Source organism: Coregonus lavaretus (assembly GCF_964263955.1).
Source record: "Coregonus lavaretus genome assembly, chromosome: 5".
Lineage (NCBI taxonomy): Eukaryota > Metazoa > Chordata > Actinopteri > Salmoniformes > Salmonidae > Coregonus > Coregonus lavaretus.
The window spans coordinates 4,959,146-4,982,866 of NC_139992.1; the positions used below are offsets into that span (position 1 = coordinate 4,959,146).

At 43.8% G+C, this 23,721-nt stretch overlaps 1 protein-coding gene across 2 annotated transcripts in view; it reads right to left on the bottom strand.

Moving 5' to 3' along the window:
- Positions 1–23,721, bottom strand: part of LOC311129755 (dedicator of cytokinesis protein 9-like) — a 179,416-nt gene that overhangs the window by 70,256 nt on the left and 85,439 nt on the right. For both annotated transcript variants that reach the window (XM_084162181.1, XM_084162182.1), the window contains exon 2: positions 8,091–8,207. In XM_084162181.1, coding sequence (XP_084018307.1) covers positions 8,091–8,207 — 117 coding nt within the window. The remainder of the gene's footprint in view (positions 1–8,090; positions 8,208–23,721) is intronic.

Below are 23,721 nucleotides of genomic sequence, written 5' to 3' on the forward strand. Positions count from 1 at the left end.
AACCCAGGCCCTGTAGCCCCCAGTATCACTCCTACTCCCCAGGCGCTATCATTTGTTGACTTCTGTAACTGTAAAAGCCTTGGTTTCTTGCATGTCAACATCAGAAGCCTCCTCCCCAAGTTGGAGTTATTCACTGCGTTAGCACACTCTGCCAACCCTGATGTTCTAGCAGTGTCTGAATCCTGGCTTAGGAAGGCCACTAAAAATTCTCTAATTACAACATTTTCCGTCTAGATAGAACTGCCAAAGGGGGTGGAGTTGCAATCTACTGTAGAGATAGCCTTGCAGAGCTCTATCATACTATCCAGGTCTGTGCCCAAACAGTTTGAGCTTCTACTTCTAAAAGTCCACCTTTCCAGAAATAAGTCTCTCATTGTTGCCGCTTGCTACAGCCCCCCCTCAGCCCCCAGTTGTGCCCTGGACACCATATGTGAATTGCTTGCCCCCCATCTATCCTCAGAGTTCGTACTCCTTGGTGACCTAAACTGGGATATGCTTAACACCCCGGCCATCCTACAATCTAAACTAGATGCCCTCAATCTCACACAAATTATCAAGGAACCTACCAGGTACAACCCTAAATCCGTAAACATGGGCACCCTCATAGATATCATACTGACAAATTTACCCTCTAAATACACCTCCACTGTCTTAAACCAGGATTTCAGCGATCACTGCCTCATTGCCTGCATCCGTAATGGGTCCACGGTCAAACGACCACCCCTCATCACTGTCAAACACTCCCTAAAACACTTCAGCGAGCAGGCCTTTCTAATTGACCTGGCCCGGGTATCCTGGATGGATATTGACCTCATTCCGTCAGTAGAGGATGCCTGGGTGTTCTTCAAACGTGCTTTCCTCTCCATCTTAAATAAGCATGCCTCATTCAAAAAAATTCAGAACTTAGAACAGATATAGCTCCTGGTTCACCCCAGACTTGACTGCCCTTGACCAGCACAAAAACATCCTGTGGCGTACTGCATTAGCATCGAACAGCCCCCGCGATATGCAACTTTTCAGGGAAGTCAGGAACCAATATACACAAATCAGTTAGGAAAGCAAAGGCTAGCTTTTTCTAACAAAAATTTGCATCCTGTAGCACTAACTCCAAAACGTTTTGGGACACTGTAAAGTCCATGGAGAATAAGAGCACCTCCTCCCAGCTACCCACTGCACTGAGGCTAGGAAACACTTTCACCACAGATAAATATACGATAATCGAGAATTTCAATAAGCATTTTGCTACGGCTGGCCATGCTTTCCACCTGGCTACCCCTACCCCGGCCACCAGCTCTGCACCCTCCAATGCAACTTGCCCATGCACCCCCCGCTTCTCCTTCACCCAAATTCAGATAGCTGATGTCCTGAAAGAGCTGCAAAATCTGGACCCCTACAAATCAGCTGGACTAGACAATCTGGACCCTTTCTTTCTAAAATTAGCTGCCGAAATTATCGCAACCCCTTTTACTAGCCTGTTCAACCTCTCTTTCGAAATAGTCTGAGATCCCCAGAGATTGGAAAGCTGCCGCGGTCATCCCCCTCTTCAAAGGGGGTGACACTCTAGATCCAAACTGTTACAGACCTATATCCATCCTGCCCTGCCTTTCGAAAGTATTTGAAAGCCAAGTTAACAAACAGATCACCGACCATTTTGAATCCCACCGTACCTTCTCCGCTATGCAATCTGGTTTCCGAGCTGGTCATGGGTGCACCTCAGCCACGCTCAAGGTCCTAAACGATATAATAACCGCGATCGATAAAAGACAGTACTGCGCAGCCGTCTTCATCGACCTGGCCAAGGCTTTTGACTCTGTCAATCACCGCATTCTTATTGGCAGACTAAATAGCCTTGGTTTCTCAAATGACTGCCTCGCCTGGTTCACCAACTACTTCTCAGATAGAGTTCAATGTGTCAAATTGGAGGGCCTGTTGTCTGGACCTATGGCAGTCTCTATGGGGGTGCCACAGGGTTCAATTCTTGGGCCGACTCTATTCTCTGTGTATATCAATGATGTCGCTCTTGCTGCTGGTGACTCTCAGATCCACCTCTACGCAGACGACACCATTTTGTATACATCTGGCCCTTCATTGGACACTGTGTTAACAAACCTCCAAACGAGCTTCAATGCCATACAACACTCCTTCCGTGGCCTCCAACTGCTCTTAAACGCTAGTAAAACTAAATGCATGCTCTTCAATCAAACGCTGCTTGCACCCGCCCGCCCGACTAGAATCACTACTCTCGGCGGGTCTGACTTAGAATATGTGGACAACTACAGATACCTAGGTGTCTGGTTAGACCATAAACTCTCCTTCCCGACTCACATTAAGCATCTCCAATCCAAAGTTACATCTAGAATCGGCTTCCTATTTCGCAACAAAGCCTCCTTCACTCATGCAGCTAAACATGCCCTCGTAAAACTGACTATCCTACCGATCCTTGACTTTGGCTTTGTCATTTACAAAATAGCTTCCAACACTCTACTCAGCAAATTGGAAGTAGTCTATCACAGTGCCATCCATTTTGTCACCAAAGCCCCGTATATTCTACCCACCATTGTGACCTGTACGCTCTCGTTGGCTGGTCCTCACTACATATTCGTCGCCAAACCCACTGGCTCAAGGTCATCTATAAATCTCTTCTAGGCAAATCCCAGCCTTATCTTAGATCATTGGTCACCTTAGCAACACCCACCCGTAGTATGCGTTCCAGCAGGTATATCTCACTGGTCATCACCAAAGCCAACACCTCCTTTGGCCGCCATTCCTTCCAGTTCTCTGCTGCAAATGACTGGAATGAACTGCAAAAATCTCTGAAGCTGGAGACACTTATCTCCCTCACTATCTTTAAGCATCAGTTGTCAGAGAAGCTTACCGATCACTGCACCTGTACACAGCCCATCTGTAATTAGCCCACCCAACTACCTCATCCCCATATTGTTATTTACATTGTTATTTATTTTGCTCATTTGCACCCCAGTATCTCTATTTGCACATCATCTTCTGCACATCTATCACTCCAGTGATAATACTAAATTGTAATTATTTTGCACTATGTCCTATTTATTGCCTTACCTCCATAACTTACTACATTTGCACACACTGTATATAGATTTTCTATTGTGTTATTGACTGTACGTTTTGTTTATTCCATATGTAACTCTGTGTTGTTGTTGTTTTTATCGCACTGCTTTGCTTTATCTTGGCCAGGTCGCAGTTGTAAATGAGAACTTGTTCTCAACTGGCTTACCTGGTTAAATAAAGGTGAAATAAAAAATTTAAGAAATTAAAATAAAATAAATGTGTCATCAGCGGAGGACAAGATCTGATTCAGTGATGGGCTACGTCATAAGCATTCAACGTTGTACGACAACTGCAATGAGGACCATATTAAGGTCCTATTTGTGACACAGTTCCCTCCTCCACTTCCTCTCCCCAGCCCCAGGTTTCCTGCTGGGAGATGGTAAACTCTCCATGATCTAACCAGCAGAAACAAATGGGCGAGTAGGCTGGAGGAGGCCAGAGGGAGTCAGGAAGTGGACAAGAGGAAGCACAGGGAATATTAGTCTATATGAAGCACAGTGGAGATCTCTAGTGAGAAGACTAGCATGAGATCCAGCTACACCCAGCACGGAGCCGCTGGCATGTGGTCCCTCACAACACCCTGCTGAACGTCACTGATGATACATACAGTAGGCCTGCTACTACATAGAAATCTCCCATATCCTTATCTCCTGTTCCCCTCAGGTCTCTCTCTGAATCCTAGTACTTGAAGACGTACGTAGAGTTGTATTAGAACCATCCTGAAGGGGAGGAAGAGGAAGAGGAGGAAGTGGAGAAATAAGAAGAGGAGGAAGAGGAAGAGAAGGAATAGGAAGATGAGGAAGAGGAAGAGAAGGAATAGGAAGATGATGAAGAGGAGCAAGAGGAAAAGGAGGAAGAGGATGAATAGGAAGTGGAGGAAGATGATGAAGAGGAGGAGAAAGAATAGGAAGAGGAGGAAGAGGAGGAAGAAGGGGAAGATGAGGAAGAGGAAGATGAGGAAGGGGAAGAGGAAGAGGAGGAAGAGGAGGAAGAGGAGGAATAGGGAAAGGAGGAAGAGGAGTAAGAGGAGTAAGAGGAAGAGGAGGAATAGGAAGAGGAGGAGGAGGAAGAGGAGGAGGAGGGAAAGGAGGAAGAGGAGGAAGAGGAAGATGAGGAAGAGGAGGATGAGGAAGAGGAGGGAAAGGAGGAAGATGATGAAGAGGAAGATGAGGAAGATGATTATATGAGGAAGAGGAAAAGGAGGATAAGGAAGAGGAAGAAGAGGAGGAAGAGGAGGATGAGGAAAAGGAAGAAGATGAGGAAGATGAGGAAGAGGAAGATGAGGAAGAGGAAGAGGAGGAAGAGGAGGAAAAGGAGGAAAAGGAGGAAGATGATGAAGGGGAGGAAGATGAAGAAAAGGAGGAATAGTGTCTTGACATTCCTGGGAGGACAGCAGGGTAGAGAAACCTGACAGTGGGTCCTTAGCTGAGGCAGTGTCTGCCAACAAAAGGATTTACACACCAGCCAAGAACAGCACACAGACTAGCAGTGTGATCAGATGAGCTCCAGGTCTGGACTGGATTTATAGGCTCCTATCGCTTCACAGTCATCAGTGTCTGGGAGTTTAATAGCACCAAATACCCCCTTTACCTGCCTATAACACGGAATAAGGTCCAGCTGGGTTTAGGTAGTCATCTGACTCAGTCACGGTGTCTTCAGATGTCATCGCCTGTCGCTCCCTTCACAACACGCTGCTTGTAGTGTCCGGTACGCAGGACTCGTATGTCATGCATCGCCTGTCGCTCCCTTCACAACACGCTGCTTGTAGTGTCCGGTACGCAGGACTCGTATGTCATGCATCGCCTGTCGCTCCCTTCACAACACGCTGCTTGTAGTGTCCGGTACAGGACTCGTATGTCATGCATCGCCTGTCGCTCCCTTCACAACACGCTGCTTGTAGTGTCCGGTACAGGACTCGTATGTCATGCATCGCCTGTCGCTCCCTTCACAACACGCTGCTTGTAGTGTACGGTACGCAGGACTCGTATGTCATGCATCGCCTGTCGCTCCCTTCACAACACGCTGCTTGTAGTGTACGGTACGCAGGACTCGTATGTCATGGCCAGAGCAGAGCGTTACACTGTTGAATGAAGAATTGGATAGCTTGATAGTCCATGAGTAAGCTCCAGTAAGTATTCTTCTGTTCTGGCAATACACGCTGAATAAATCTAGGAAATCGAACCTTTCTTTAAAACACTTATTTTTCAAGGGAAATATGTAAAAACCATTATGGCTTCTGAAACAAAAGAAACCTCTCAGTAGACGAGAGAGAAAAAATATCTGTTGGATCGTGAGACAGTGAGGAAGGGTCATGTTTTGCTGATACAAGTGTCATTCCTGTCACTGTTAAGAGCATCTTCCAAAGAGTTCTCACTTCCTGAAGCGCCAGATTCCCATTGCATAGTTTCCACCCTGGGCGTTACATGTCGTGTAACAACGGAACGTTTGAGAGGGTGACATGGGCTAAGTCCTGCTGAATGGGGATAGAGATAGGCCTAACCCTGTTTTTCAGCGGCAGTTACTGGGAGACATGTCAGGATCGTGGGAAAGATGAACAGAGCAAAGTACAGAGAGAAACTTGATGAAAATCTGCTCCAGGGCGCTCAGGACCTCAGATTGGGGCGAAGGTTCACCTTCCAACAGGACAACGATCCTAAGCACACAGCCAAGACAACGCAGGAGTGGCTGCGGGACAAGTCTCTGAATGTCCTTGAGTGGCCCAGCCAGAGCCCGAACTTGAACCCGATCTAACATCTCTGGAGAGACCTGAAAATAGCTGTGCAGCAACGCTCCCCATCCAACCTGACAGAGCTTGAGAGGATCTGCAGAGACGAATGGTAGAAACACCCCAAATACAGGTGTGCCAAGCTTGTAGCGTCATACCCAAGAAGACTTGAATGCAGTAATCGCTGCCAAAGGTGCTTTGTCATTATTGGGTATTGATGAGGGAAAAGGCTGTAACGTAACAAAATGTGAAAAAAGTCAAGAGGTCTGAATACTTTCCAAAGGCAGGTTTTCATCAAGGATCGCTCTGTACTTTGCTCCGTTCATCTTTCCCTCGATCCTGACTAGTCTACCAGTCCCTGCCGCTGAAAAACATCCCCACAGCATGCTGCTGCCACCACCATGCTTCACCGTAGGGATGGTGCCAGGTTTCCTCCAGATGTGACGCTTGGCATTAAGGCCAAAGAGTTCATTCTTGGTTTCATCAGACCAGATAATCTGATTTCTCATGCCTTTGGGTAAACTCCAAGCGGGCTGTCATGTGCCTTTTACTGAGGAGTGGCTTCCGTCTGGCGACTCTACCATAAAGGCCAGATAGGTGGAGTGCTGCAGAGATGGTTGTCCTTCTGGAAGGTTCTCTCATCTCCACAGAGGAACTCTGGAGCTCTGTCAGTGACCATCAGGTTCATGGTCACCTCCCTGACCAAGGCCCTTCTCCCCCGATTGCTCAGTTTTGCCGGGCGGCCAGCTCTAGGTAGAGTCTTGGTGGTTCCAAACTTCTTCTATTTAAGGATGATGGAGGTCACTGTGTTCTTGGGGACCTTCAATGCTGCAGAAATGTGTTGGTACCCTTCCCCAGATCTGTGCCTCGACACAATCCTGTCTCGGAGCACTACGGACAATTCCTTCGACCTCATGGCTTGGTTTTTGCTCTGACATGCACTGTCAACTATGGGACCTTATATAGATAGGTGTGTGCCTTTCCAAATCAATTTAATTTACCACAGGTGGACTCCAATCAAGTTGTAGAAACATCTCAAGGATGCTCAATGGAGACAGGATGCACCTGAGCTCAATTCCAAGCATCATAGCAAAGGGTCTGAATAATTATGTAAAAAAGGTATTTCAGTTTATTTATATATATTTTTTAAACATTTCTACAAACCTGTTTTCGCTTCGTCGTTATGGGGTATTGTGTGTAGATTGCTAAGGATTTTTATTTATTTAATCAATTTTAGAATAAGGCTGTAACGTAACAACATCAAGGGGTCTGAATACTTTCAGAAGCCACTGTAGATCCATTCTTGTGTATTTAATTGTATTCCTCGTGTTACCATTTTATTTTTAAACTGCATCGTTGGGAAGGGCTCAAAAGCAAGCATTTCACGGTAAAGTCTACACCAGTTGTATTCGGCGCATGTCACAGATACTATTTTATTTTATTTGATGTTGATAGATTACATTGAGTTGATAGCAATTATTCACATGGTATATTAGTATGGAAACTACATGCATCAAGATCTTATCGACATTTACAGATTGTTTACTGTCAGCAATGAATGATATCCATCCTTATCTCACTGGCTACTCTGGACAATTATTCTGTAGCAATCTACATTTATTTATATATTTTTTACATTTTTAGTCATTTAGCAGACACTCTTATCCAGAGCGACTTACAGTTAGTGCATACATTATTTTTTTTTCATACCCCCTATGGGAATCGAACCCACAACCCTGACGTTGCAAACGCCATGCTCTATCAACTGAGCTACATCCCTGCCGGTCATTCCCTCCCCTACCCTGGACGACGCTGGGCCAATTGCACGCCGCCCCATGGGTCTCCCGGTCGCGGCCGGCTACGACGGAGCCTGGATTCGAACCAGGATCTCTAGTGGCACAGCTAGCACTGCGATGCAGTGCCTTAGACCACTGCGCCACTCGAACAAATGGTGTTCTATTCTATCTTCAAATACAATCCCATGGGCTTGGTCTCAAATGATAATCTATTCTATCTTCAAGTACAATTTGTAAGTCGCTCTGGATAAGAGCGTCTGCTAAATGATGTAAATGTAAATGTAAAGTACAATCCCATGGGCTTGGTCTCAAATTATAATCTATTCTATCTTCAAGTACAATCCCATGGGTTTGGTCTCAAATGATAATCTATGAGCCCTGCTCAAAAGCAGTGGACTATATAGTGAAAAGGGAGCCATGTGGGACACACAAATGGTATCTTAGCCTCGTTCTAGTGACAGGTCAGAAGGTCAGCGGTGACTCACCTGGAAGTCCTCCAGGGGGAACTGAAGCATGTCCCGGAGGACATCGCTGAGAATCTGGGTCTTCCTCTGGACAAGAACACTCTCATAGTCCAGTGGCTCGATAACTTTGGGCTTCACCTGGGGAAACACACAGACAACATGCTGTTAATATACAGGCGTTTACACAGACACAAATAAAACAGAAGAATATATCACCATCGTGACCAGGTGTCATTTGAAAGAGAAATCAAAGATGAAGGGCATAGTGCCGTAAAGTGAATTGGAGTCAAGGTAAGAAACCATAGCTGTCTACATACCGCTTTCCAGGAGGATTTCACAGTCACACAGGAGACTAATTAAAGGATCCCTTCTAAAGTGAAGGAAAGAGCTTCTCTGGAGCAGAGTGGTGAGGGCTCACCTTCAGAGAGACTCAGTGGAACTCGATGAGCACTAAACGTTCATGTGGAAAGTGAAGGCCTCATTTACCCCAGGTATAAAGGTACGAGAGGGATGTGGAGTCAGTGATACAACAGTGTAGTGCTCTCCATGGCTCACAGGCCTGATTTGACAGAGGACAGCATCTCAATGTACTGCAAAGGTAATAACATCACTTTGCCATTCCGGAGTAGGAGTTCATCACTCTGCAAGGTAAACATTAGACAGCCCTATTGAAACTCTGGTCTGGATTTGACCAGAGGACTGCTATGTAAAGGTGGACATCTCTTTTAGGGACGACTCTCTCAACTCTTAACACACGACATAAAGAGGGCGGAGTCTCACTGTGTACTTCAAAAGGAGAGCTAAGAAGTGACAGTGGGCCCTTGTCGAAAGTAGTACACTTTGGGACGCAGTCAGTATCGTAAGTTGAGCTCGGAGAATCTGTAGCTGCTGGGTCCTTGTCCTTACCCATGCTATCTGACAACCCTACGGGGGCTCCAGCCAGCAGCCGCCCATTAGAGAACACATCCATCCGCCTTTACGAGCTCACTGATGGAGTGGAGGATCATTATGACATCATGTCATTATGACATCATGTCACTCTCTGACAGCTAACACACAGCTCTGTCCCGTCACTAAGGAGCTGGAGCACACTACAGCTCATCGCCATGATTTCGAGCTACATTATCTAATGTTTAGAGAATTCGCTTGATAATCTATAAATGAATGTTTGGACCTCGCCTTCCAAACCATCTGGTTTTCTGATCGACATGATTACAGTTAGCTAAAAAAACATTGAACCTTTATATAATTGACTTTTGGGGTATTTTGAAAACAGAATTGTGCTGCATTGTTGTTCATATCAACATAATGCCTTACGCAGGTAAGAATGTGGATTTCATTCCAGAGGGAATCATCTGTAGCTTTTGCGTCTCACGTAATGTCTTCTGCTTGGACAAGCTGTTCCACAGCCGGCAGTGGAGTTACATAAGATACATCGATAGTGCTGCTACAGACCACATCTATCACTGACTATGACAATGTCCATTGAACTATATGAATCCACTGAAACACAGGGGACTTTGCTATATGATTATGTTGGTGGTATATATCATGGTAGTGTATACGACATGGCACAGTTCAGACATCTACTAATCAAGCAGTAAGAATACATAGTGGCCCATAAAGACACAGACCACTTGAGATGACTAAATCTATACTCTCAACAGCTTGAGATGACTAAATCTATACTCTCAACAGCTTGAGATGACTAAATCTATACTCTCAACAACTTGAGATGACTAAATCTATACTCTCAACAGCTTGAGATGACTAAATCTATACTCTCAACAGCTTGAGATGACTAAATCTATACTCTCAACAGCTTGAGATGACTAAATCTCTACTCTCAACAGCTTGAGATGACTAAATCTCTATACTCTCAACAGCTTGAGATGACTAAATCTCTATACTCTCAACAGCTTGAGATTACTAAATCTATACTCTCAACAGCGTGAGATGACTAAATCTATACTCTCAACAGCTTGAGATGACTAAATCTATACTCTCAACAGCTTGAGATGACTAAATATATACTCTCAACAGCTTGAGATGACTAAATCTATACTCTCAACAACTTGAGATGACTAAATCTATACTCTCAACAGCTTGAGATGACTAAATCTATACTCTCAACAGCTTGAGATGACTAAATCTATACTCTCAACAGCTTGAGATGACTAAATATATACTCTCAACAGCTTGAGATGACTAAATCTCTATACTATCAACAGCTTGAGATGACTAAATCTCTATACTCTCAAAAGCTTGAGATTACTAAATCTCTATACTCTCAACAGCTTGAGATGACTAAATCTATACTCTCAACAGTGTGAGATGACTAAATATATACTCTCAACAGCTTGAGATGACTAAATCTCTATACTCTCAACAGCTTGGGATGACTAAATCTATACTCTCAACAGCTTGAGATGACTAAATATATACTCTCAACAGCTTGAGATGACTAAATCTATACTCTCAACAGCTTGAGATGACTAAATCTCTACTCTCAACAGCTTGAGATGACTAAATCTCTATACTCTCAACAGCTTGAGATGACTAAATCTCTATACTCTCAACAGCTTGAGATGACTAAATCTATACTCTCAACAGCGTGAGATGACTAAATCTATACTCTCAACAGCGTGAGATGACTAAATATATACTCTCAACAGCTTGAGATGACTAAATCTCTATACTCTCAACAGCTTGGGATGACTAAATCTATACTCTCAACAGCTTGAGATGACTAAATATATACTCTCAACAGCTTGAGATGACTAAATCTATACTCTCAACAGCTTGAGATGACTAAATCTCTACTCTCAACAGCTTGAGATGACTAAATCTCTATACTCTCAACAGCTTGAGATGACTAAATCTATACTCTCAACAGCGTGAGATGACTAAATCTATACTCTCAACAGCTTGAGATGACTAAATCTATACTCTCAACAGCTTGAGATGACTAAATCTCTATACTCTCAACAGCTTGAGATGACTAAATCTCTATACTCTCAACAGCTTGAGATGACTAAATCTCTATACTCTCAACAGCTTGAGATTACTAAATCTATACTCTCAACAGCGTGAGATGACTAAATCTATACTCTCAACAGCTTGAGATGACTAAATCTATACTCTCAACAGCTTGAGATGACTAAATATATACTCTCAACAGCTTGAGATGACTAAATCTATACTCTCAACAACTTGAGATGACTAAATCTATACTCTCAACAGCTTGAGATGACTAAATCTATACTCTCAACAGCTTGAGATGACTAAATCTATACTCTCAACAGCTTGAGATGACTAAATATATACTCTCAACAGCTTGAGATGACTAAATCTCTATACTATCAACAGCTTGAGATGACTAAATCTCTATACTCTCAAAAGCTTGAGATTACTAAATCTCTATACTCTCAACAGCTTGAGATGACTAAATCTATACTCTCAACAGCGTGAGATGACTAAATATATACTCTCAACAGCTTGAGATGACTAAATCTCTATACTCTCAACAGCTTGGGATGACTAAATCTATACTCTCAACAGCTTGAGATGACTAAATATATACTCTCAACAGCTTGAGATGACTAAATCTATACTCTCAACAGCTTGAGATGACTAAATCTCTACTCTCAACAGCTTGAGATGACTAAATCTCTATACTCTCAACAGCTTGAGATGACTAAATCTCTATACTCTCAACAGCTTGAGATGACTACATCTATACTCTCAACAGCGTGAGATGACTAAATCTATACTCTCAACAGCGTGAGATGACTAAATATATACTCTCAACAGCTTGAGATGACTAAATCTCTATACTCTCAACAGCTTGGGATGACTAAATCTATACTCTCAACAGCTTGAGATGACTAAATATATACTCTCAACAGCTTGAGATGACTAAATCTATACTCTCAACAGCTTGAGATGACTAAATCTCTACTCTCAACAGCTTGAGATGACTAAATCTCTATACTCTCAACAGCTTGAGATGACTAAATCTATACTCTCAACAGCGTGAGATGACTAAATCTATACTCTCAACAGCTTGAGATGACTAAATCTATACTCTCAACAGCTTGAGATGACTAAATCTCTATACTCTCAACAGCTTGAGATGACTAAATCTCTATACTCTCAACAGCTTGAGATTACTAAATCTCTATACTCTCAACAGCTTGAGATGACTAAATCTATACTCTCAACAGCGTGAGATGACTAAATATATACTCTCAACAGCTTGAGATGACTAAATCTCTATACTCTCAACAGCTTGAGATGACTGAATCTATACTCTCAACAGCTTGAGATGACTAAATCTATACTCTCAACAGCTTGAGATGACTAAATCTATACTCTCAACAGCTTGAGATGACTAAATCTCTACTCTCAACAGCTTGAGATGACTAAATCTATATACTCTCAACAGCTTGAGATGACTAAATCTCTATACTCTCAACAGCTTGAGATTACTAAATCTATACTCTCAACAGCGTGAGATGACTAAATCTATACTCTCAACAGCTTGAGATGACTAAATCTATACTCTCAACAGCTTGAGATGACTAAATATATACTCTCAACAGCTTGAGATGACTAAATATATACTCTCAACAGCTTGAGATGACTAAATCTATACTCTCAACAACTTGAGATGACTAAATCTATACTCTCAACAGCTTGAGATGACTAAATCTATACCCTCAACAGCTTGAGATGACTAAATCTATACTCTCAACAGCTGGAGATGACTAAATCTATACTCTCAACAGCTTGAGATGACTAAATCTATACTATCAACAGCTTGAGATGACTAAATATATACTCTAAACAGCTTGAGATGACTAAATCTATACTCTGAACAGCTTGAGATGACTAAATCTATACTCTCAACAGCTTGAGATGACTAAATCTATACTCTCAACAGCTTGAGATGACAACATCTATACTCTCAACAGCTTGAGATGACTAAATATATACTCTCAACAGCTTGAGATGACTAAATCTATACTCTCAACAGCTTGAGATGACTAAATCTCTATACTCTCAACAGCTTGAGATGACCAAATCTCTATACTCTCAACAGCTTGAGATGACTAAATCTATACTCTCAACAGCGTGAGATGACTAAATCTATACTCTCAACAGCTTGAGATGACTAAATATATACTTTCAACAGCTTGAGATGACTAAAGCTATACTCTCAACAGCTTGAGATGACTAAATCTATACTCTCAACAACTTGAGATGACTAAATATATACTCTCAACAGCTTGAGATGACTAAATCTATACTCTCAACAGCTTGAGATGACTAAATCTATACTCTCAACAGCTTGATATGACTAAATCTATACTCTCAACAACATGAGATGACTAAATATATACTCTCAACAACTTGAGATGACTAAATCTATACTCTCAACAACTTGAGATGACTAAATCTATACTCTCAACAGCTTGAGATGACTAAATATATACTCTCAACAGCGTGAGATGACTAAATCTATACTCTCAACAGCTTGAGATGACTAAATATATACTCTCAACAGCTTGAGATGACTAAATCTATACTCTCAACAGCTTGAGATGACTAAATCTCTATACTCTCAACAGCTTGAGATGACTAAATCTCTATACTCTCAACAGCTTGAGATTACTAAATCTCTATACTCTCAACAGCTTGAGATGACTAAATCTATACTCTCAACAGCGTGAGATGACTAAATATATACTCTCAACAGCTTGAGATGACTAAATCTCTATACTCTCAACAGCTTGAGATGACTAAATCTATACTATCAACAGCTTGAGATGACTAAATATATACTCTCAACAGCTTGAGATGACTAAATATATACTCTCAACAGCTTGAGATGACTAAATCTATACTCTCAACAGCGTGAGATGACTAAATCTATACTCTCAACAGCGTGAGATGACTAAATCTCTACACTCTCAACAGCTTGAGATGACTAAATCTCTACACTCTCAACAGCTTGAGATGACTAAATCTCTACACTCTCAACAGCTTGAGATGACTAAATCTATACTCTCAACAGCTTGAAATGACTAAATCTATACTCTCAACAGCTTGAGATGACTAAATCTCTACACTCTCAACAGCTTGAGATGACTAAATCTCTACACTCTCAACAGCGTGAGATGACTAAATCTCTACACTCTCAACAGCTTGAGATGACTAAATCTCTACACTCTCAACAGCTTGAGATGACTAAATCTCTACACTCTCAACAGCTTGAGATGACTAAATCTCTACACTCTCAACAGCTTGAGATGACTAAATCTCTACACTCTCAACAGCTTGAGATTACTAAATCTCTACACTGTCAACAGCTCCAGTAGATCATGACTATAAAGATGAAGCCTGTGTGAGTTTATCTCAGAGAGATAGCGTGTTGCTAGCCAGGACTTGGGGTTGAGCAGCAGTACAGATGCTTCGACATCCTAGTATGATGATCTCAGAGGGAGAGTCTTGTTAATGGACCAGTTTTAAGATGTGTTGCTAGCGGCTAATAACACAGTCAGCACTTCAGTGTTGACCGGAGAGATCCCAGTTTTTGTCCCTTTCGCAGTCACAGTCCACTGGACAAGTGCAAGACCGTGAGGAGGAGGGTGTCTTCCTGTCTGCTCCCAGCCTTTGGGGCATTATCAGACATTCTTCAGAAGAGTGGCGATGGCTTATGCAAGCATGAATACACACACATACACACGTACTGCCCAAACATACCCGCAGTGAGGTCTGACACACGTACACACACACACACACACACACATTCTAACACACTGAGACAAGGAGGGGAATGATGGCTGACAGAGTCAAGCTTTCAGGCCAGCTGAGTGAGGAGACATGAATACAGACTGCTGGGAGATAACAGTCTAGACAGATGAGTTGTGTGTGTGTGTGTGTGTGTGTGTGTGTGTGTGTGTGTGTGTGTGTGTGTGTGTGTGTGTGTGCATGCTCATCCTCTGTCAACTGAAATGTCCACATCGCTATGATCACAGAGCAGAGTTGCTGGTGTGTGTGGGGCCCCACTGCTACACAAGGACAACCTGCCATAGAGACAGCTTACTGTAAAACAACCTGCCATAGAGACAGACAGCTTACTGTAAGACAACCTGCCATAGAGACAGCTTACTGTAAGACAACATGCCATAGAGACGGCTTACTATAAGACAACCTGCCATAGAGACGGCTTACTGTAAAACAACCTGCCATAGAGACAGCTTACTGTAAGACAACCTGCCATAGAGACAGCTTACTATAAGACAACCTGCCATAGAGACAGCTTACTGTAAGACAACCTGCCATAGAGACAGCTTACTATAAGACAACCTGCCATAGAGACAGCTTACTGTAAGACAACCTGCCATAGAGACGGCTTACTATAAGACAACCTGCCATAGAGACAGCTTACTGTAAGACAACCTGCCATAGAGACAGCTTACTATAAGACAACCTGCCATAGAGACGGCTTACTATAAGACAACCTGCCATAGAGACGGCTTACTGTAAGACAACCTGCCATAGAGACAGCTTACTGTAAGACAACCTGCTATAGAGACAGCTTACTATAAGACAACCTGCCATAGAGACAGCTTACTGTAAGACAACCTGCCATAGAGACAGCTTACTATAAGACAACCTGCCATAGAGACGGCTTACTGTAAGACAACCTGCCATAGAGACAGCTTACTGTAAGACAACCTGCCATAGAGACAGCTTACTGTAAGACAACCTGCCATAGAGACAATTTACTATAAGACAACCTGCCATAGAGACAGCTTACTGTAAGACAACCTGCCATAGAGACAGCTTACTATAAGACAACCTGCCATAGAGACGGCTTACTATAAGACAACCTGCCATAGAGACGGCTTACTGTAAGACAACCTGCCATAGAGACAGCTTACTGTAAGACAACCTGCTATAGAGACAGCTTACTATAAGACAACCTGCCATAGAGACAGCTTACTGTAAGACAACCTGCCATAGAGACAGCTTACTATAAGACAACCTGCCATAGAGACGGCTTACTGTAAGACAACCTGCCATAGAGACAGCTTACTGTAAGACAACCTGCCATAGAGACAGCTTACTGTAAGACAACCTGCCATAGAGACAGCTTACTATAAGACAACCTGCCATAGAGACAGCTTACTGTAAGACAACCTGCCATAGAGACAGCTTACTGTAAGACAACCTGCCATAGAGACAGCTTACTGTAAGACAACCTGCCATAGAGACGGCTTACTGTAAGACAACCTGCCATAGAGACAGCTTACTGTAAGACAACCTGCCATAGAGACGGCTTACTGTAAGACAACCTGCCATAGAGACAGCTTACTGTAAGACAACCTGCCATAGAGACAGCTTACTGTAAGACAACCTGCCATAGAGACAGCTTACTGTAAGACAACCTGCCATAGAGACAGCTTACTATAAGACAACCTGCTATAGAGACAGCTTACTGTAAGACAACCTGCCATAGAGACAGCTTACTGTAAGACAACCTGCAATGGAGACGGCTTACTGTAAGACAACCTGCCATAGAGACGGCTTACTGTTAAAACAACCTGTCATAGAGACGGCTTACTGTAAGACAACCTGCCATAGAGACGGCTTACTGTGAGACAACCTGCCATAGAGACAGCTTACTGTCAAACAACATGCCATAGAGACAGCTTACTGTTAAAACAACCTGCCATAGAGACGGCTTACTGTGAGACAACCTGCCATAGAGACAGCTTACTGTAAAACAACCTGCCATAGAGACGGCTTACTGTAAGACAACCTGCCATAGAGTCAGCTTACTGTTAAAACAACCTGCCATAGAGACGGCTTACTGTAAAACAACCTGCCATAGAGACGGCTTACTGTAAGACAACCTGCCATAGAGTCAGCTTACTGTTAAAACAACCTGCCATAGAGACGGCTTACTGTAAAACAACCTGCCATAGAGACGGCTTACTGTAAAACAACCTGCCATAGAGACGGCTTACTGTAAGACAACCTGCCATAGAGACAGCTTACTGTAAAACAACCTGCCATAGAGACGGCTTACAGTAAAACAACCTGCCATAGAGTCAGCTTACTGTAAAACAACCTGCCATAGAGACAGCTTACTGTTAAAACAACCTGCCATAGAGTCGGCTTACTGTATGACAACCTGCTATAGAGACAGCTTACTGTAAAACAACCTGCCATAGAGACAGCTTACTGTAAGACAACCTGCTATAGAGACAGCTTACTGTAAGACAACCTGCCATAGAGACAGCTTACTGTGAGACAACCTGCCATAGAGACAGACAACTTACTGTAAGACAACCTGCCATAGAGACAGTTTACTGTAAAACAACCTGCCATAGAGACAGCTTACTGTAAAACAACCTGCCATAGAGACAGCTTACTGTAAGACAACCTGCCATAGAGACAGCTTACTGTAAAACAACCTGCCATAGAGACAGCTTACTGTAAGACAACCTGCCATAGAGACAGCTTACTGTAAGACAACCTGCCATAGAGACAGCTTACTGTAAGACAACCTGCTATAGAGACAGCTTACTGTAAAACAACCTGCCATAGAGACAGCTTACTATAAGACAACCTGCCATAGAGACAGCTTACTGTAAAACAACCTGCCATAGAGACGGCTTACTGTAAAACAACCTGCCATAGAGACGGCTTACTGTAAGCCCTAGCTACATAACCTTATAAACAAAGGTAACCTGTCCTGATCCCAGGTATTAACCTGTTCATGGCCTGCTACATTCTTTGAAAGAAAAAACCTGCCTCTAAGTCAGTGACTGCACATTGAATATGACAGTTATGTTTACTGTTAAGCCCACAGGAGCCAATACTGTAGAAACCTCATTAAACAGGGATTTTTCCAGACACCTCCTGAGCATGACACACCTGGGGGTCAGGTGACTGCTGACAGATTTTACAACAGTAAGTCAATCATTAGCCTACTGTAGTCAACTATACGTTACTCACTATTAAAGAAAACACAAAAAGCTCTTTAAATTCACAACAGGGACTTGAGGACAAATAGTATACATTTACTTTACCAATATCACAAGTACTTTACCAATATCACAAGTACTTTACCAATATCACAAGTACTTTACCAATATCACAAGTACTTTACCAATATCACAAGTACTTTACCAATATCACAACTACTTTACCAATATCACAACTACTTTACCAATATCACAACTACTTTACCAATATCACAACTACTTTACCAATATCACAACTACTTTACCAATATCACAACTACTTTACCAATATCACAACTACTTTACCACTTCACTACTGATTGATTCCTGAGCCTACACTCTCCCTCATGACTAGAATCTTGCCTATTGTCAACCTTCCTCCCACCGTCCACATGACCGTTGAGGTTCTCCATATGCCTATGTCAGGGACCAGACTAGCATATTCAGACAAACCACAGAGTAAGCCCTGGATAAGAAAATGTCTATTCACTGACTGTAGCCCAGTCATTCTCACTCCCTCAGCCCACCGCCATGACCACAGTCCAGTCCACTGCTGCAGTGACGACCCTGATCCACCTACAGCACAGTAAAGTACAGTACAGCACAGCACAGCACCCACTGTGTTTTTGCCTCGGAGATAATAGCACAAGTGGTCCTTTGTAGCTCAGCTGGTAGAGCATGGTGCTTATAATACCAGGGTAGTGGGTTCGATTGCCGGGACCACCCACACTTAAAATGTACGCACGCATGACTGTAAGTCGCTTCGGATAAATGTGTCTGCTAAATGGCATATATTATTATATTACATGAGGGCATCCAGAGACTTACCACAAACGATGGGTAGTGTGGCTCAGTGACAACATGGTTAAATAGTGCATGTGATTTGAAACAGCAACTATCCCTTTATAACAACAAGTGCCTCCAGGAAGTTTTAGCCTTTTGATAGAAATGGCAGTTCTACTCACCATATTTCGTGACATTTGCAGTGACCAAAGCCTTACAATTATAAAACAATCAGTCTAAAGGAGTATAACATAGTTATTACTTAATCTGTCACATCTGGGATTTTAGCTTCATAAACAAACCGAGCCCTTGAAGAGAAAGAGTTAACAAATAGCTTCTTCTGGAGCCAAATCTTCAAGTCCAACTCTGCCACTCTGACAACGGTCTTTCCCCAGGAGGCCTCAGCTTCCATCTCCTACTACACTACTGCTTTACACTGGAACAACGGTCTTTCCACAGGCCTCAGCTTCCATCTCCTACTACACTACTGCTTTACACTGGAACAACGGTCTTTCCCCAGGCCTCAGCTTCCATCTCCTACTACACTACCGCTTTACACTGGAACAACGGTCTTTCCCCGGGCCTCAGCTTCCATCTCCTACTACACTACTGCTTTACACTGGAACAACGGTCTTTCCCCGGGCCTCAGCTTCCATCTCCTACTACACTACTGCTTTACACTGGAACAACGGTCTTTCCCCGGGCCTCAGCTTCCATCTCCTACTACACTACTGCTTTACACTGGAACAACGGTCTTTCCCCGGGCCTCAGCTTCCATCTCCTACTACACTACTGCTTTACACTGGAACAACGGTCTTTCCCCAGGCCTCAGCTTCCATCTCCTACTACACTACTGCTTTACACTGGAACAACGGTGCAGTACGTGGTGCCTTTATATTGGATACGATTGGTGTTTCACTTTGGTTTAAATACGCTGCTCAGGTAATCCAAGAACAATTAGATGACAAATTCAACCTGCTGTGGATTGAACAGTACGTCTGTTATTATGATTGACTTCTGAGCTGAAGGAGCAAGGAGGGTACTGTTATAAGAGGAATACACTACAGTAATTACCTCTAAAGACTGCAATTCAGTACCTTGGTCTTGTCCAACGTTCCTCTCCACTGTTAGACACAATGCACTTTTGAAATGTGAGCCTGCACCATTGTGAGGAATAATTTAGATCTGATAAAAGGATTAGCTCCATGAAGCTGCTAGCAGGGCAAGGCCAGCTCAGAGGTTCCAGACTCGCCATGAAGCTGCTAGCAGGGCAAGGCCAGCTCAGAGGTTCCAGACACCTGACTTCACAACAGTTATGCTACAAGTACACAACAACAAGGAATATCGAGTGCTACAGATATTTGACTGTAAACAATATCCTCAAGCACTGCTGAAATGTGATGAAGTAACACAACCATTTCAGCTACCGCTTCAAGTTTCCAACCCAAAACATGTGGTAAAGAAATTCAGCCAACTACTAAAGTCTCAACTGAAACCATGGCTAGGTAACCCCCTCATTCCGTGACTTACCACCACCTGTGGCACTGCCTCCACCTCTGCCTCGGCTACAGCCAAACTCTTGTACTGCTGGGGAGAGTCAATCACCAGCTCCTTCTTAGGGGTTTTGTTAGCCCTTCCTTGCATTTTCAACAGCTGTGGCCACAAATCTCCTCACTAGATCCCAAAGAGCATCAGCAGCAGGCAGCCAGCATGTCCAATGGAGAAAAGCCTTATGCAGGGTAAAGTTAGGGAAGTCCTCCAGAGCCACCCTATAGCTCTCTCTCTCTCTCAGACTACTCTGTGTCTGAACGTCTGAGCCTCCCAGTCCTAGACTCACACCCAGGCTACGGAGAGACACGGCCCCTCCCACACTCAGCTGTGCTGCCTGCCAGGGGGAGTTACAGCCTCCACACACACACTCACACTCCTCATTCACACAAACACACACTCACACTCCTCATTCACACAAACACACACTCACACTCCTCATTCACACACACACACACACACAGCTTCCATCTCCTACTACACTACTGCTTTACACTGGAACAACGGTCTTTCCCCGGGCCTCAGCTTCCATCTCCTACTACACTACTGCTTTACACTGGAACAACGGTCTTTCCCCGGGCCTCAGCTTCCATCTCCTACTACACTACTGCTTTACACTGGAACAACGGTCTTTCCCCGGGCCTCAGCTTCCATCTCCTACTACACTACTGCTTTACACTGGAACAACGGTCTTTCCACAGGCCTCAGCTTCCATCTCCTACTACACTACTGCTTTACACTGGAACAACGGTCTTTCCCCAGGCCACAGCTTCCATCTCCTACTACACTACTGCTTTACACTGGAACAACGGTCTTTCCACAGGCCTCAGCTTCCATCTCCTACTACACTACTGCTTTACACTGGAACAACGGTCTTTCCACAGGCCTCAGCTTCCATCTCCTACTACACTACTGCTTTACACTGGAACAACAGTGCAGTCCGTGGTGCCTTTATATTGGATACGATTGGTGTTTCACTTTGGTTTAAATACGCTGCTCAGGTAATCCAAGAACAATCAGATGACAAATTCAACCTGCTGTGGATTGAACAGTACCTCTGTTATTATGATTGACTTCTGAGCTGAAGGAGCAAGGAGGGTACTGTTATAAGAGGAATACACTACAGTAATTACCTCTAAAGACTGCAATTCAGTACCTTGGTCTTGTCCAACGTTCCTCTCCACTTTTGAAATGCACTTTTGAAATGTGAGCCTGCACCATTGTGAGGAATAATTTAGATCTGATAAAAGGATTAGCTCCATGAAGCTGCTAGGAGGGCAAGGCCAGCTCAGAGGTTCCAGACTCGCCATGAAGCTGCTAGCAGGGCAAGGCCAGCTCAGAGGTTCCAGACTCGCCATGAAGCTGCTAGCAGGGCAAGGCCAGCTCAGAGGTTCCAGACACCTGACTTCACAACAGTTATGCTACAAGTACACAACAACAAGGAATATCGAGTGCTACAGATATTTGACTGTAAACAATATCCTCAAGCACTGCTGAAATGTGATGAAGTAACACAACCATTTCAGCTACCGCTTCAAGTTTCCAACCCAAAACATGTGGTAAAGAAATTCAGCCAACTACTAAAGTCTCAACTGAAACCATGGCTAGGTAACCCCCTCATTCCGTGACTTACCGCCACCTGTGGCACTGCCTCCACCTCTACCTCGGCTACAGCCAAACTCTTGTACTGCTGGGGAGAGTCAATCACCAGCTCCTTCTTAGGGGTTTTGTTAGCCCTTCCTTGCATTTTCAACAGCTGTGGCCACAAATCTCCTCACTAGATCCCAAAGAGCATCAGCAGCAGGCAGCCAGCATGTCCAATGGAGAAAAGCCTTATGCAGGGTAAAGTTAGGGAAGTTCTCCAGAGCCACCCTATAGCTCTCTCTCTCTCAGACTACTCGGTGTCTGAACGTCTGAGCCTCCCAGTCCTAGACTCACACCCAGGCTACGGAGAGACACGGCCCCTCCCACACTCAGCTGTGCTGCCTGCCAGGGGGAGTTACAGCCTCCACACTCACACTCACACTCCTCATTCACACAAACACACACTCACACTCCTCATTCACACAAACACACACTCACACTCCTCATTCACACAAACACACACTCACACTCCTCATTCACACACACACACACTCACACTCCTCATTCACACAAACACACACTCACACTCCTCATTCACACAAACACACACTCACACTCCTCATTCACACAAACACACACTCACACTCCTCATTCACACACACACACACTCACACTCCTCATTCACACACACACACACACTCACACTCCTCATTCACACAAACACACACTCACACTCCTCATTTACACAAACACACACTCACACTCCTCATTCACACACACACACACTCACACTCCTCATTCACACACACACACACACACACACACACACACACACACACACACACACACACACACACACTCACACTCACACTCATCATTTACACACATTTACACTCCTCATTCACACAAACACACACTCACACTCCTCATTCACACACACACACACACACACACACTCACACACCTCATTCACACACACACACACACTCACACTCCTCATTCACACACACACACACACACACACACACACACACACACACACACACACACACACACACACACACACACACACACACACACACTCACACTCACACTCACACTCATCATTTACACACATTTACACTCCTCATTCACACAAACACACACTCACACTCCTCATTCACACACACACACACACACACACACACACACACACACACTCACACTCCTCATTCACACACACACACACACACACACACACTCACACTCATCATTTACACACATTTACACTCCTCCTCCTGCAGTCATCTGACCCCTCAGCTTCCACCTGGACTCAAATGACACAGGCTGACAAAAGAAGACACCTTCCATTCCACTGGTCTTCTAGTTCAAGGGACTGTCCAGTCCATTGCCCCAGGCCTTATGCAACAACAGTTGCTAATAGAGCTGCTTCCCATTTCGGCATGGAGAATAAACATAGAGAAGGTAGAGAGACTAGAATAGCGTACTACCATCGACACACACTATGTCATTTATTCAAGGTATTTGACAAATATCTGGAGAATTCATATCTGCGAGGGAACACAGCAGAACCGGTGAGTACTGGTTTTTCCCATCTCAACATCAGCTATCAGCTAGAATCAGCTCCGCAGATTGAGTTTGTAGTGTAGACTCAGAAAACATTTTTCACAAATCCTGACCCACATCATCTGCCG